The 13,659-nt window shown below is 34.7% G+C and overlaps 1 protein-coding gene across 1 annotated transcript; it reads left to right on the top strand.

The window, feature by feature from the left end:
• The first annotated feature begins 1,658 nt into the window (after positions 1-1,658).
• On the top strand, positions 1,659-12,010 carry LOC133709927 (uncharacterized). Its single transcript, XM_062135888.1, has 14 exons — positions 1,659-1,794; positions 1,864-1,940; positions 2,042-2,153; positions 2,977-3,059; positions 3,504-3,569; positions 4,948-5,048; positions 5,293-5,411; positions 6,244-6,284; positions 7,679-7,764; positions 8,548-8,725; positions 8,811-8,927; positions 9,709-9,753; positions 11,029-11,157; positions 11,389-12,010. The coding sequence occupies exons 1-14, from the start codon at positions 1,737-1,739 to the stop codon at positions 11,521-11,523; spliced, it is 1,347 nt and encodes a 448-aa protein (XP_061991872.1). The 5' UTR covers positions 1,659-1,736; the 3' UTR covers positions 11,524-12,010.
• The last annotated feature ends 1,649 nt before the right edge of the window (positions 12,011-13,659 follow it).

Here is a 13,659-nt window from a genome sequence, read left to right as displayed (position 1 = left end):
CAATGAAGACCAAGTTCAACAAATATTGGGGAAGCTTCGAATCGGTGAACAAGATAATCATGATAGCTAATGTTCTTGACCCAAGATACAAGTTGCAGTGGGCAAAAGTAGCTATGGAAAAGGTCAATACAAGCTATGAGACGATTAACTCAATTCAAGGGGAGTTGAAGAAAATATTGCTAAATATGTATAATGAATATAAGGGCAGTGAGGGCAGTAACCAAACTGAACCTATGGGAGAAGATTTTGGATTGGAAGGGGATGACTTGGAGAACCTTGATGAAGTTAGCAGGCAAATAGCAAGGGAGAGGATACAGAGCAATCCCAATGCATAAGAAATGAAGTTCATCAATATGTCAGCCTCTTTGCAAAGAATTTTGAAATTCACAAGTGGTGGAAGGGCAATGAGCAAACCTATCCAATCCTACCAAAGCTAGCAAAGGATATTTGTGCTATTCCATGCTCAACAGTGGCTTCGGAGAATGCATTTAGTTTAGGATCAAGAATGGTGGCCCCCAAACTTCTACAAAGATCCCACTGAAGATGACCTTGAGATGTACGACACTTTGGAGGAACTTGAGAGGGGTAATCTACTAAAAGTACATATTTTCTTATTCGTAAATGAATAATCATAATATTGTTATTAACCTCTTTTTTGTTCTTTTGCAGAAAACGCTTTTAATCAAGGAATTGATGCATCAATGAACAGTACCAGTTCTGTTCAAACTGATGCCTAGCAGCCTAGATGTGTTTTAAGGTATGCAGTTGTCTAATTCCATCTCTAACAAGCTTGTTTTAATTATTCTATGTTTGTGAAGTTAAAACAGTTGTTTGACTTGTTTCAAACCTAATGAATTATAGGTGATGTAGTCTTCTCTTAAGTGTTATTAGATTTTTGGTTCATTACTGAGCTTCATTGACACCAAACAAATTTGATATGTATGATTGGCAGAATTGCAGATTGGCAGAATTGGCAGCATTGTATATCGTCTACTTTTTTTCAACTGCTACTGTCTATTTGTTATTTTGTTTAATTTCCTTGTTTCTTCATATGAACTTTTAGTTTAGTTATTCAGTTATTGTATATTTTGTATGAACTTTCAGTTCAGTCATTCATTTTATGAACTATGAATCATTGAATTGGAATTTCTGAATTTGTATGAAGTATGAACAATTAAGTGATGAAATGAAGTTGATGAATCATGAATGAGGGTTATTTACTTATTTTTCTGATTTTTTTCATTTACTTATTGGTCTGGGCTTTTTTAAATTACAGATTGGGTCGTATTGAAATTTTGGCCAAATCATAAACTCGGTTGGAGGCCAACCAACCGATACCAACCAAGTCTCTCGGTATACCGACTTCGGTAGCCGGTAATGATTCTCCATTTTATGTACCAAACTAGTTCAGTACGGTACGTGGTTTTGGGCCTGCGACTCTGGTACCGAATTGACCCAGCCCTAGCCGATTATCCGACTTTATTATCTTTTGTTTTACTTCTTCTAGTATTTGACAAAAAAATAAAATAAATAAATAAATAAACTTTTAGTATTTTCTCTCCTAAATACCAATTTTTTTTATTTTTTTTATTTTTGGTGCCAGACCAAAAATAAAAAACAAAAAACTAGTGACTAGTGACTAGTGAGTGAGGACGTCTGGGCAAAACAAAAAGAGACTATTCCAACTTTCAGGGTTTAAGAGGTTTTCCCACAAAACCATCATCACCTGGTAGCGAATGATGAGTCGCACTCTTCGTTCCAAGACGCTTCCTTTGCTCTTCCGCAACCCCAAAGGTACTCTCTCTCTCTCTCTCTCTCATACACTCTGCTGCGCTCTAAGCACTGTAAAATGAATGTGTGCAGTGAACCCATGTGAACTCTGGGCAGTTCCATTCCAAGCCCTTTTCTCCACACACGTTGTTGGTGAAAAACCAGTTCTCGTAAGCCACTTTACTCACTCTTCCCATCATTTTCAATTTGGACTCTTCACTTTGTGCAATTCAAGATAATTGGTAAAAAGCTTATGAATTTAATTGGGCAGGTTCGTGATTTCATTCATTCTGCACTATATGACCCTCGACATGGTTATTTCGCTCAAAGATCGAGGTCGGTTGGTGTGCTTCAGAAAGCCATTAAGTTCAATCAGATTGAGGGTATCTAGCTCAAACTTTGATATTCTGTGTTGATTTTTATATGGGTTTGATAATTCTGTAGAAGTTTGGGTGGTTTTGGCTCTGTTTTTGTGATTATGCATTAACCATACTGGAACAATGACATTGGGAAGATTGAACGTATCGTCTAGGATGCATTGGCTGTCATATGGTGTATTGTTTCTTCTCAGGGTAGAACGTATCTGCTAATATAGAACGACATAGAGATTTCTTTGTTGTCTAACCTTTTCGACTCATCTTGTCAACTAGCTTGTTTGACAATTTAGCTGAATTGTTAAAGTGAATTTCTTTATTTTCATACCAGTCATCTTTTCTTCGGCCTAACTATCAAATGAACAGCATTCCACTATTCTTCTTCCTTAAAAAGTTTATCCAAGTAATCTCTCAGCAGAGTTGAACTATATATATATGGCGGTTCTATTGTTCTTCTCCACTTTTGTGTAAACACAAAACTTGTAGCATTTTTTCTTCTCTTGGTTGAGTTGGATATGTTATGAAGAAATACTTTCCATTTTTGTACTTAATGCAATATGAAGTACTTCTTTTCTATGCATTGCGGATATTATGATTAATTTCTTATTTAATTAGTTATGATGGTCATTTTGGTAGATATTTCTATTATTGATACATCATTGGCACTTTTTAAGGACATCAGTATAAATAGCCTATGTCTGCAAAGAATATAAAGCTTAGATTTTTGAGAATTAGGATCAATTACTTATAGGCCAACTATTAATAAAGTGGCCACCATTATGCTGGCTTGCAATTTGTGGAAGGGGATGTATACTGACTTTATATATTATAGGCAGGAAAGCTTACATGAAATACTTGGATAAAATATACAAGGGAAGTGAGATATCGTGGTTTACTCCTGTGGAACTTTTTAAGGTTCTCTCTCTCTCTCTCACATCTATTTTCTGGTATAAAGAAAAATCAAATTCTAAGATCCAGAGAGAAATCATTGTTGAAAAGGCTTCATTTATGTTCTCACAGGAGAAGAAGATAATCTCTTGTAGAAAATATTAGTTTCCAAGCATTTACCAAAAAGTCAAAAACTTATCTTTTTTTCTTCAAGTTAAACATTTCAATAATTGTCAAAGCAGTCGTTCATATCTGGTTGCAAAACCTTCAATTATATGTTATACATGTCTTTTCTCCATCGAGCCATATAGTAAAAAATGTTTGGAGATTCTCTAAATATGATGTTAGGATGAACTTAGAGGATGACTTTATAAATTTACCTGGTCTTGAAGTTTATGAATGATGGTAATTTCTCATTTCATGCTTTTGCAAGCTCAAAAATTTAACATTATAAACTTTTCTTCCTTGCAGCCTTGGTATGCCCACGGGATAGCTGAAGCCATAATGCGTACTGCTAACCTTTCAGTTCCCCTCAAGGTAAGATTCCTCTTTTTGAGTATCTGCTAGTGGACATTTCACTATTAAATGTGGCAATTTGCTTATGCTGTTGGTGTGAATGCTTATTGCTCCTAGTGCAGGTCTAGTGCAGATTTGAAATCTTATTCAATTTACATATTTAGTTTTTTTTTTTGGTATGTAATTTAAGAGAAAACTTTTTCATCTGTTACACCTTGGCATTCATCTGTTTGTGTCTGATTAAAAATTTAAAGTAATCAGTGCATGCCTACGTTTGTTGATATGTCAAAAAATAAAACCCAAGTTTTAACATTTTATGGATGCTTTTCCTGAGGGTCCAGTTTTTCCTCTCACCAAACAGAATTGTCAATTTACATTGCAAACAGCATAATATTCCTGTGGTTTAAGTAGTAGCTAAAATATCTTTATACTAGCCGAGTCTTGTACCGGAGATTTGTAACTAAGCAGTGCATTAAGGTGATTGGTGGGTGAGTGAATCTTTGCTCAATGGGGTGTGGTTGTCTTAGTTTGTTCACTTCAGTGAAGGCACTAAGCACACACCTGAACCTCGGGTTATATTTTTGCCCCACACAATAAGGATGGGTAGTGAACCACAAAATATCCTTATACTATGCACTTTCTCTTTATTCTTGAAACTGAATGTACTTTTTCTGTTTTCCTTGTAAGATATGTACCCGTTTTATGTCTCATTTCTAAAGTCTTCACTCCGTGACTTTCAATTTGGAAACCATAGTTGACTGACTAGTGATTACTACAATCGATTGGCAAGACCTCAGATGACAAAAAAAAAAAAGGAACGCTATTTGAGGCTATATACTCACCCTACTGCCAAAACTCAATATAAAGATATGTCAACTTAATTGTGCAAGGTTTTTTGTCCTCAAGCTGACGATATGAGTCAATATGGTTTCCAATGTAATGACGGTTTACAAATCAGGTTGGAGCACTTAATTGCACTCAATACAATTCTATCTTTATATTGAGTCTCCATACAGACTTTAGTATATAGATGCCAAGATGAAGTCCCTTCAGTTTTGCTAGTTTGCAGTCTAGCATTGTGGAAAGCAGATAGGAGGAATTTGTTTATTACTCAGACATTCAATTTGTTTTTTATTTTATTTTATTTCGTTATGTTTCTATGTGCCAGATGTTGGATCTTTTTATTTATTGTTTGTTTGTTTATACTAGTATTCATTGATAATCCCACTAAAGGGAAGTACACACTGTTAACTTATAATTTTGAGATCTTTGTTTATGGTTCTAAATGGATCCTTTTCTGTTTATGCCTTTTAATGTTCGTTCCACCTGTTACATATGCATCGACGTGCTTGATACAAGTAGGATAAAGTTTAATCTTCCCTTTATAATGTCCACTCAGATATATGAAATTGGTGGTGGATCAGGAACTTGTGCAAAGGGAATCATGGATTACATATTGTTGAATGCACCTACCAGAGTTTACAACAATATGACTTACGTGTATGTCCTTGACTATACCTCCATGTAACATGAATAATTGAATATCTATATTCTTCATATAAGCTATAGCACTGAACAAATTTTACTTGAAGTGCCTAATTTAACCATGGGTTCTAGCTGATTAATCTTTTCAATCTGTATTGATGTCGGTGTGTATGTGACTTGTCTGCATCAAGATATCAATATCTTGTGTGTGTATGTGAGTATTTCTACTGACTACAATTACAATCATGTCAAACTGTAGCTCAGTTGAAATCAGTCCCTCACTGGCTGAGCTACAAAGAGAAACTGTTGGAGAAGTTCGTAGTCACTTATCAAAGTTTCGAGTCGAATGCCGTGATGCTGCTGACAGGAAGGGATGGGGTATGGAGTCTTAACTTTCATTTAATCATTATCTATATTTTGTCTAGTATAGGACTATGTGTTGTTTCCATAGATGATATTTTCTTATAATGTACTTAAATCTTTATGGAAGATTTATATATGTACATGTGTTTATCATGTATTAATGATATGATGTAAGCTTTTAATAGAGTTGGGGTGCGGCTATTTGCAAGTAGGACTCATTACATCCCATAATGTTTTTTTTTTTTTTTTTTTAAATTTTAATTTTTTTTTTATAGTTCTATTTTGTCCTCTCATTCTCTCTCTACACCCCACCTCCAACCTCATAGGGTTATAAATTGCCACTTCTGTACGTATCTACTTCCTTTTAGGTATATTCCCTAATTTTTTATGTGGTTCTTGCGTGCTTTCAGAATTACCTTATTAGTAGCAATCTTAACCCTGGGCTTCCATAAAATGAGAATTCTTCTGCAACCGTGCTATCTTTATTTCCTCGCAAGGAAAAGATGTAAAGTTTCTCCTCAGGCCCAAAAGTACAGTAGTAAAAGCCACACCTTTACTAAACTGCTCTAGCTGTCCCGAAGATTGCCTTATCTACTTGATAAGATTTCTCTATGACATCTATGCACAGCAAGCAAGTCCGAATGAAACTTAAATAAAAAGGACTTGCCTTAATTAGAAATATGTAGAATTCTCCACTCTAGCATTTCACATGAAGTGCCTATTATTTGGGTTTGCTTATCCCAGCTCAGTACCTTTTCCATTTCTAGGTGGTTCAACTCTTTGTATTTATTTCACAGTGCAGTTGGTGTCTATGTCTAGTTTTCACACATTTTTATTTATTTGATAGGGGATGTGGAGCAAGAGCCATGCTGGGTAATAATGCTCGAGGTATTTTCTATCCTTGAATTGATAATGTTATGTCTGTTATACTAATTATACTACTGAATAATAGGATCAATGAATTTTGTATCAAAGTTTATTTGTTTTTACCATTTTTGTTGGATGTAGTGAATGAGAATATTGTCTATTGAGCTTATGGAATCCCAGATCAGGAGTTTTAATCGTTGCATAACATGATATAAGATATGAGCCTCTCCATCTATTGCCAATTGATTTCAGAGTTGGAAGTTCCAACTTTAACATTGTCTAATATGAAACAATACCAATGAATCATCTGAATTCAAATTTGCTGTAACTAATCCTTCTAAGCAATGGGTCATCTGAACTCCAAAGTTATTTTAAGTAAGATAGTTTCCGAACCAATATTTGTAACCCATCCATGATCGAATATAACAATGATCATCTCTTAGAACTTAAGAACTACACTTGCCTGCATAGAAACCCCCGAATCAACAACCTTAAGCTTATGCTCAACAATGTGCAGGGCAATGATCTTTTCCAGGTGGGGATAATGATGGGAAATCCTAAGTGAGGAGGACGATGATGGCCTAGGGTGAGAACCCATCCTTGTCCGTAAGTCTGTGAATGGTGGATTAGAAAGTTTGAAGGTGCAGACAAACAAAAATTGAGTGAGATTAATGAGAGATAGTGTGAGGCTGAGAAGGAAGGGAAAAAAAAAATTTTTAAAAAAAAGAGGAGAAAGTTTTTTTAGAAAAAAAAAATTACTATTATGCATGAGAGGAGGTGGTTTTAATAGAAGTTTGGATAGCACCCTAAAAGTTTGATGGAAATGGGACATTGGCAGGTTTTTGAAAAGCTAATGGAAATTATTATTTATTTTTTCTTTGGTTCTTTTTTGGGGTGCTAAATTGATAATCTGGTGAATAGTAGGGGCATTGGCATTTTGGATATTTGCTTATACAAAATACCTTTATGTACTGATGCAAAAACATAAACCTAAATTATTATTTATCTTGAACTATGAGATTGACATTGGATTAAGTTCCATTATATCTTTTAATAATTCCATTCTTATCTGTCTGTATATTTCAACTTTTCAATGATGGCTGTTCTTAACTGCCTTCACAAACAGCTGCTGATATATAATGATGGCACAAATTTTTCGCATGTGTGTTTGGTGGGGTGGTAAGACTTTGGTCTCATATATAAGAGGTCAAGAGTTCGAGCCCCATCAAGGGTGGGAATGGGGTGGGGTTTTTTTTTTTAAAAAAAAAAAAAAAAAAAAACTATGCTAATTGTAAATAATATCAATAGCCAAAGAAGGTTGTTAATTGGAAGTTTATATATTTTCCATGTGGTCTAAGTAAGTTCCAGTCAACCAATCTCTGGTCCGAAAGTGAAATTCGTCTCTTATCTTACAGGTACTTGATAATCTTCCACATGATCTCATCTATTCTGAAAATCAAGTTTCACCATGGAAGGAAGTTTGGGTGGAGAACCAAGATGGGTAAGCAACATTGTGTATGCACTACGCAATATCCATAAAATGCATTATTGCAGCTTATATCTTGCTGTGTTTCCATCTGAAATTAGTGAATAGTTGAGTAAGTATAAATTATTCATATCAGCTCGGTCAATTGGTCAATCTGACCTATTTTTCTAAAGTATGGGTACTTGGCATTATGTTCCATGAATATCTGTATTTTGGTTGGTCTGAACTTGTAAAAGTATTGAATTTTATTTCCATCCTTATTAATTGATCTTCTGGGATGGTAGATAGACAAAGGTATCGAGAGTTCTTTAAGGTTTATACTCGTTACAATTTTGTTTTTCATTTGTCCACCATCATATTCTTTCTCCAATACAATTTGATATTATCTTATCCGTGACAAACCAAGGGGTATCAACCTTTTGTTAAAACTGGTTAGATTAGATCATACTGGATTCTTAATGGTATTGCTATCACTGATTCCGGTCTAATTGGAGACTGATTCACTCTTTTTTTCTCTCTCTCTCTTTTTATTGTTTTAAAGAAAGTGTCCCATTTAAGTAATTGAATAAGTTATCAGTAAAAGTGTGTGCTCCTGGCCGTGGCTTGCAGTATCCATCTCTTACTCATACTATGTTGGGGTTAGAGATGACATAACTTATCTCTGCTTATGTTTATTGTAAAATAAGTTATGGAAAACCAACTTGAATTACATTTTAATTCCACTGAGCTTTTGTTGAAAAATTTGAGATCATGATTTTGATTTTACTGATTACAGTTTTTTCTGTTGATAATTGATAGAGAAACACTATCTGAATTGTACAAGCCATTGCAAGACTCACTAATTAAGCGATGCATTGAGATCATCGACTTCGAGAAAAAACATGATTCTCAAAGCAGTGCATTATTGAAAGCAAAAAGTGTTTGGTCTAAAGTCTTCCCAAAACCTCGAAGAAGTTGGCTACCAACTGGTTGCTTGGTAAATAAATGCTTGGTTATTTGTTTTACTTCATTTGTTTTTTAACTAATGAAATCATGCAATAGTGTTGTGTTTGAACATCCAGAAACTACTTGAAGTGTTACATGGAGCACTACCAAAGATGTCTTTGATTGCTTCAGACTTTAGTTACCTACCTGACGTGAGAATACTTGGTGAAAGAGCTCCATTGGTTTCTACCAAGGTATGACTTTTATTTTATTTTCTCTTAACGATAGTTATACCATTTCTTTTGTTGATGTACCTGTCATAATATTCTCTAATTATGTGATGTGTTTATATTTTGACTTTGGGATCGGAAATGCATATTTCGTATTTGTAATTCGGAATTGGGCAACGCTGATCTAATTTCGGATTGCCCAGCACAACTCTAGACAGCAACAAGTTTATGTCATTCATGAAATCTCATATGCTTGAAATTGACCCATATGATGCCTAAAAACTAGCCCTTTCGCATAAATGTTCCATGTCCTCACTCTTTGTACAATCAAAGAACATTGTATTCCTTTCAATTTTGCGAAACCCTAAAAATTGCCATCATAGCACCTCTTCCCAATACCACTCATCTCTTTCTTCCACAAAGTTATTCCTCTCACAAAGCAACACATTACAGGAGGCCATTTCTGTCCAGCGACTGATGGCAGCATCCCCTGTGTGGGCACTACCACCTGTCGTAGCCGCCATAGGTTTTCCTTTCTCTTTCGCCTTCTCTATGCTTAAGCGTGTTCATCAGATACTTCACAGGAAATAAAGGTGTATTTGGTGTGTGTGTTTGTGTGTGTTATATCCTAAATGGTAGGTTCGGACCATGGAGTAAATAGTATGGGCGTGGCAATTATGCGTTCTAGTTGAAAATGCATACTTCTATGTTCCCCTTGTAATACATGCTACTCAATTCTAGTACAGAAAAGTATTTCAATGGCAATTAGCAACAATATGACTACTTTGATTTTCTCTATCTACAGAAAGATGGCAGCAGCTCAGACTATGGCAGTTATCTTGATGCAAAGGTAAACCTTTTGTTTATTTATTATTATTATTCCTATACTTCTATCGTAATGTGTCATGCTTGTACAAAATGCTGTTTATAGCCTCCATTAGACTGCTTGTGTTTTATGCTACTTTTGTTTTCTGTAGTGTAATTAGGTGCATCGCTGGAAGTATGACAACATGATCTTGGGTGTTGTGTTGATGCATCTTGTACTTGTATATATTTTTCTTGAAAAAATTTGCATCGCTATTATGACCTGAGTTTTTTTTTTTTTTTTTCATAGCACATATACTAGATGTTGAGTCAGTGAATTTGTTGAACGTCATAAGCTCATACCTAAAGGCTGATGATGTGGATCAGTTACTGTAGGGATTGTGGTCTTCATTATAGGCGTCTGCAGCTTTCAGAGTACAGGGATTTCTCTTTTTCTGCTATATAGTATTGGTTGTGAGCTGTCTTTTGGGTGGTATTCAGATGTAGTCTAATTACCTATAGTTGTTTTGTTCTGCCTTATTCTGCAGTGGACTACTTAATTACCTATAGTTGTTTTGTTCTGCCTTATTCTGCAGTGGACTACTTAACTACCGTTATATGCTTTATAATCTTCTGTATTTATTTATGAAAGTCATTTTATCATATGAATTGGTTGTATCTCATCGTTAACTCCTGTTCCATCCTGCTTTAAAAATGCAGAATTAAAGGATATATAGCAGTTAGTTGTCAACTTAAAAAAGGGAAAGGGGTGCAAAGTTAAAAAAGGGATTTCAAGGTCCACAATTAACTGCCATAATTCCTTTTGAAATCGCTCTTTTAAAAGGGGTGCTCAGTTTCTTGATGGAAGAAGCTGTTTAGGGAGGCAGGAGTGGATTGGACAAATTCCCTAAAAGGAAGATCAATTTGATAAGTATGCTTTTGCAAGGGAGAAAAGGCCAAAATTCTTTGGGGCTGTGGGGTGTTAACTGTAATTTGGGTGGTATGGATGGAAAGAAATAAGAGGATCTTTGAAACCTATGGTGGTGTGGAGTCAGAAGAGTTTCGGGAGAGAGTTAAGTTCTGGGAATCTCTTTGGGCCTCTATATCTGAGGGGTTTAAAGATTATACCCTTTCCTCTATTATTCCAGATTGGCAAACTTTTGTTGTCTAGGAGTCATTTCTAATCTGTGCTAGAGTCAATTCAGCATTTTGATCTGTTGCTCAGAACTGTTACTATATTTTCATTATTATTGAAGTTATTGAAGTTATAAAGATAAGCAACTTTATGGAAATGAAGGGTTGTGTGATTTTTTTTTTGCAGGGGGATGCTGATATCTTCTTCCCCACTGAATTTTGGTTATTGGAACGTATTGATCATTACTGTTCTGGATGGATGAAGCTGCAAAAAGATAACTCATCCAAAGAAGGAAAGAAGAGGCGAACAATTATAGTGAGTTCATTTCTATTGTACTGCACCTTTTTGTTTATGGTGACCTTAAATACGTTACAGTTTCTAGTGGCTTGTCTTGTCCATCAATATGAACAACAAGATAAAAAGAGAAAGAAAAGGTAGAACCAGTAAAAGGATCAATAATGTTTAAATTTTGTAGGACTTTTTCACATATTAGTTTAGAATGTCAATCACTCTGCACTTTGCTAATTGAATTTGTGTATGTTGTAGCTTGATACATCTTCATTCATGGAAGAATTTGGATTGCCCTCGAGGACAAGAACCAAGGATGGATACAATCCACTTTTGGATGACTTCAAGAATACAAAATTCTATCTAAGTGTCCCAACACATAATACTTCATAGAAGGCTGGTACTAGTGACTAAATTTCCAAGAAAGTAGCTGGTTCTGAATCTGCAGTTGGCTTACTTTGTCTTGCTGAATCTGGGTATCAAAACTATATGAGTAGTGCACCACCAGCTCAACATTTACTTGTAGTTACCTGCATGGTCAAAGTTATATGGATAAAGAGTATCTGACTTCAAATATAGATATCTATGGGCGAATCGCTATAAAACAATGATATTATTGCTATTGAAGATGAAAAATGCAACTCGGCTTTGGTATGAATGCACAAGATGAGAAGAAGTTTAAAGAGTAGGATCCTGTAAAAAAGAGGATGCCATATTGCCATTGAAGCTGGGGCATTCTCATTTTTGTTTCACTTCTACCTGTCTTTTCTATTTGTTTCAGTTCTGAACTTCTGAGAGGAAGATCTCATATGGTTATATTTCTACACCCCTATAAATCAGTTTATAAAAGTTACTACAATAATCCAAAATTCTTTGCATCTTTACCGTGGTACTGGCCGATTCACTGTCATTTTAGATTTAATGTTACTTTTCTTATATATATATATATATTTTTTTTTTTGAAGGAACTTTTCTGATATTTGAAAGGTTTGAGGTCTAACCTTAATATAATTAATGCTGAATTACTAATATACTTCTTGAATTTGATCATAGTTGTAGATCTACCGCTCAATTTGCGACAATTAGCACTATTTACTTGACGTCAATTTATACCCTCTGTCAAACTAGATTTTTATTAATAATTCTGTCAAGCTAGAGATTTTTCATCCATAATTTCATCAATTTACCCTATTTGTCAAATTAGGGATTTTTCAGCCACTTTTTCAATCTTTTATTATCCTTTTTCTTCTTCTAAAATGTTTTGAAACTTATTATATTAATTTTTTTAATTTCTAATTTGTCGTGGTTGGTACTGTAGGGCTGTCATTAGGTTGGATCTGTCATTGGGTCAGATCGTGTCGGGTTCATGTCGTGTCAAGATAATAAACGTGTCACAATAGACAAACCCAAACTCACCCATTTAGTAATCTTGTATATTAATCAAATATACAAATCCAAATCCAAACCCAATCTATTTATTAAACAGATTACTCGCGATCACCCATCCACCTGTTTATTAAACAAGTCGTGTTGGGTAGAATGCCTAGGTAGAATTCGATGACGTATTTAAACCATACAAAACCGGGCAGCACTTGACTCATTTACAATATTTAATTTTAAAAATATTGCGTGAAATCTTAAAATAATAGTTCATAACTTCACCAATTAATACATTTAAGACGTTAAACCCCTAAATATTTAAATAATTAGTTATATGAATTTCATACAACCGAACTTGATCCTTTTAATAAACAGGCCACATAGGTTGATTTCGTATTAGCGAGTTGACATGCAAATGACCCGTTTATGAAAATGGGTCTTGACAGGTTGAAATGTAAATGACCAACTTTTTAATCGTGTGGGTTAAACAGACTGTTTTAATTCGTGCGAATTTCGGGTTGTGTTAAAATTGGCAGCCCTAGTTGGTAGGAATATTAACAAACAAATGGAACCTATAAGTGTCACATTACTTTTTTTTCCTTTTTGTATCAGTGTCACACACCTGCTAACGAAAATAAATGGTTTCCATTTATGTCAATTTTAACTATTGTAAGGTTAGAGTATAAATGGACCAAATTTAGGAAATAAAATAATTTCCATTTTTATTTTTTGGGTGGTGCTATTCACACACCCTTTTTCTCTATTCACACTAGGGCTGTCAATTCCGACACGACTCGAAACCCGCACGAAATAAAGCGGGTTGAATCCGCACGATTAAAAAGCGGGTCAGTCATGGGTCAACCCGCCATGACCCATTTAATAAATGGGTCGGCCACGGGTCAACCCGCCAACACGAAGTGAACCCGTATAACCCGATTATGCTATACTTCATCCTGAAATTGTAGACGTTGGGAGTATTTGATCATAGGATTAGACAATTTGAAATATTTTGCTTTATAATTATTGGATTTAATTATTTATGAATTATATATAATTATTTATATTCTTCGTCTTGTGGAGTTTTTAGTGAATTTAATCAATTTATGCATTTTTTTAGTTAAATGGGTCGCATTGTTAACCCTTAAATGA

This window comes from Rosa rugosa, chromosome 5 (genome assembly GCF_958449725.1).
Source record: "Rosa rugosa chromosome 5, drRosRugo1.1, whole genome shotgun sequence".
NCBI classification, from domain to species: Eukaryota; Viridiplantae; Streptophyta; class Magnoliopsida; order Rosales; family Rosaceae; genus Rosa; species Rosa rugosa.
This window is presented reverse-complemented; position numbering and strand designations above follow the sequence as displayed.

Bases quoted from the DNA above. Each gene is read 5' to 3' on its own strand.
- LOC133709927 (XM_062135888.1), top strand. From the start codon at position 1,737: ATGATGAGTCGCACTCTTCGTTCCAAGACGCTTCCTTTGCTCTTCCGC. The intron at 2,154-2,976 runs GTATCTAGCTCA...TATATATTATAG, and splicing joins TAAGTTCAATCAGATTGAGG to GCAGGAAAGCTTACATGAAA. The intron at 9,754-11,028 runs GTAAACCTTTTG...TTTTTTTTGCAG, and splicing joins GCAGTTATCTTGATGCAAAG to GGGGATGCTGATATCTTCTT.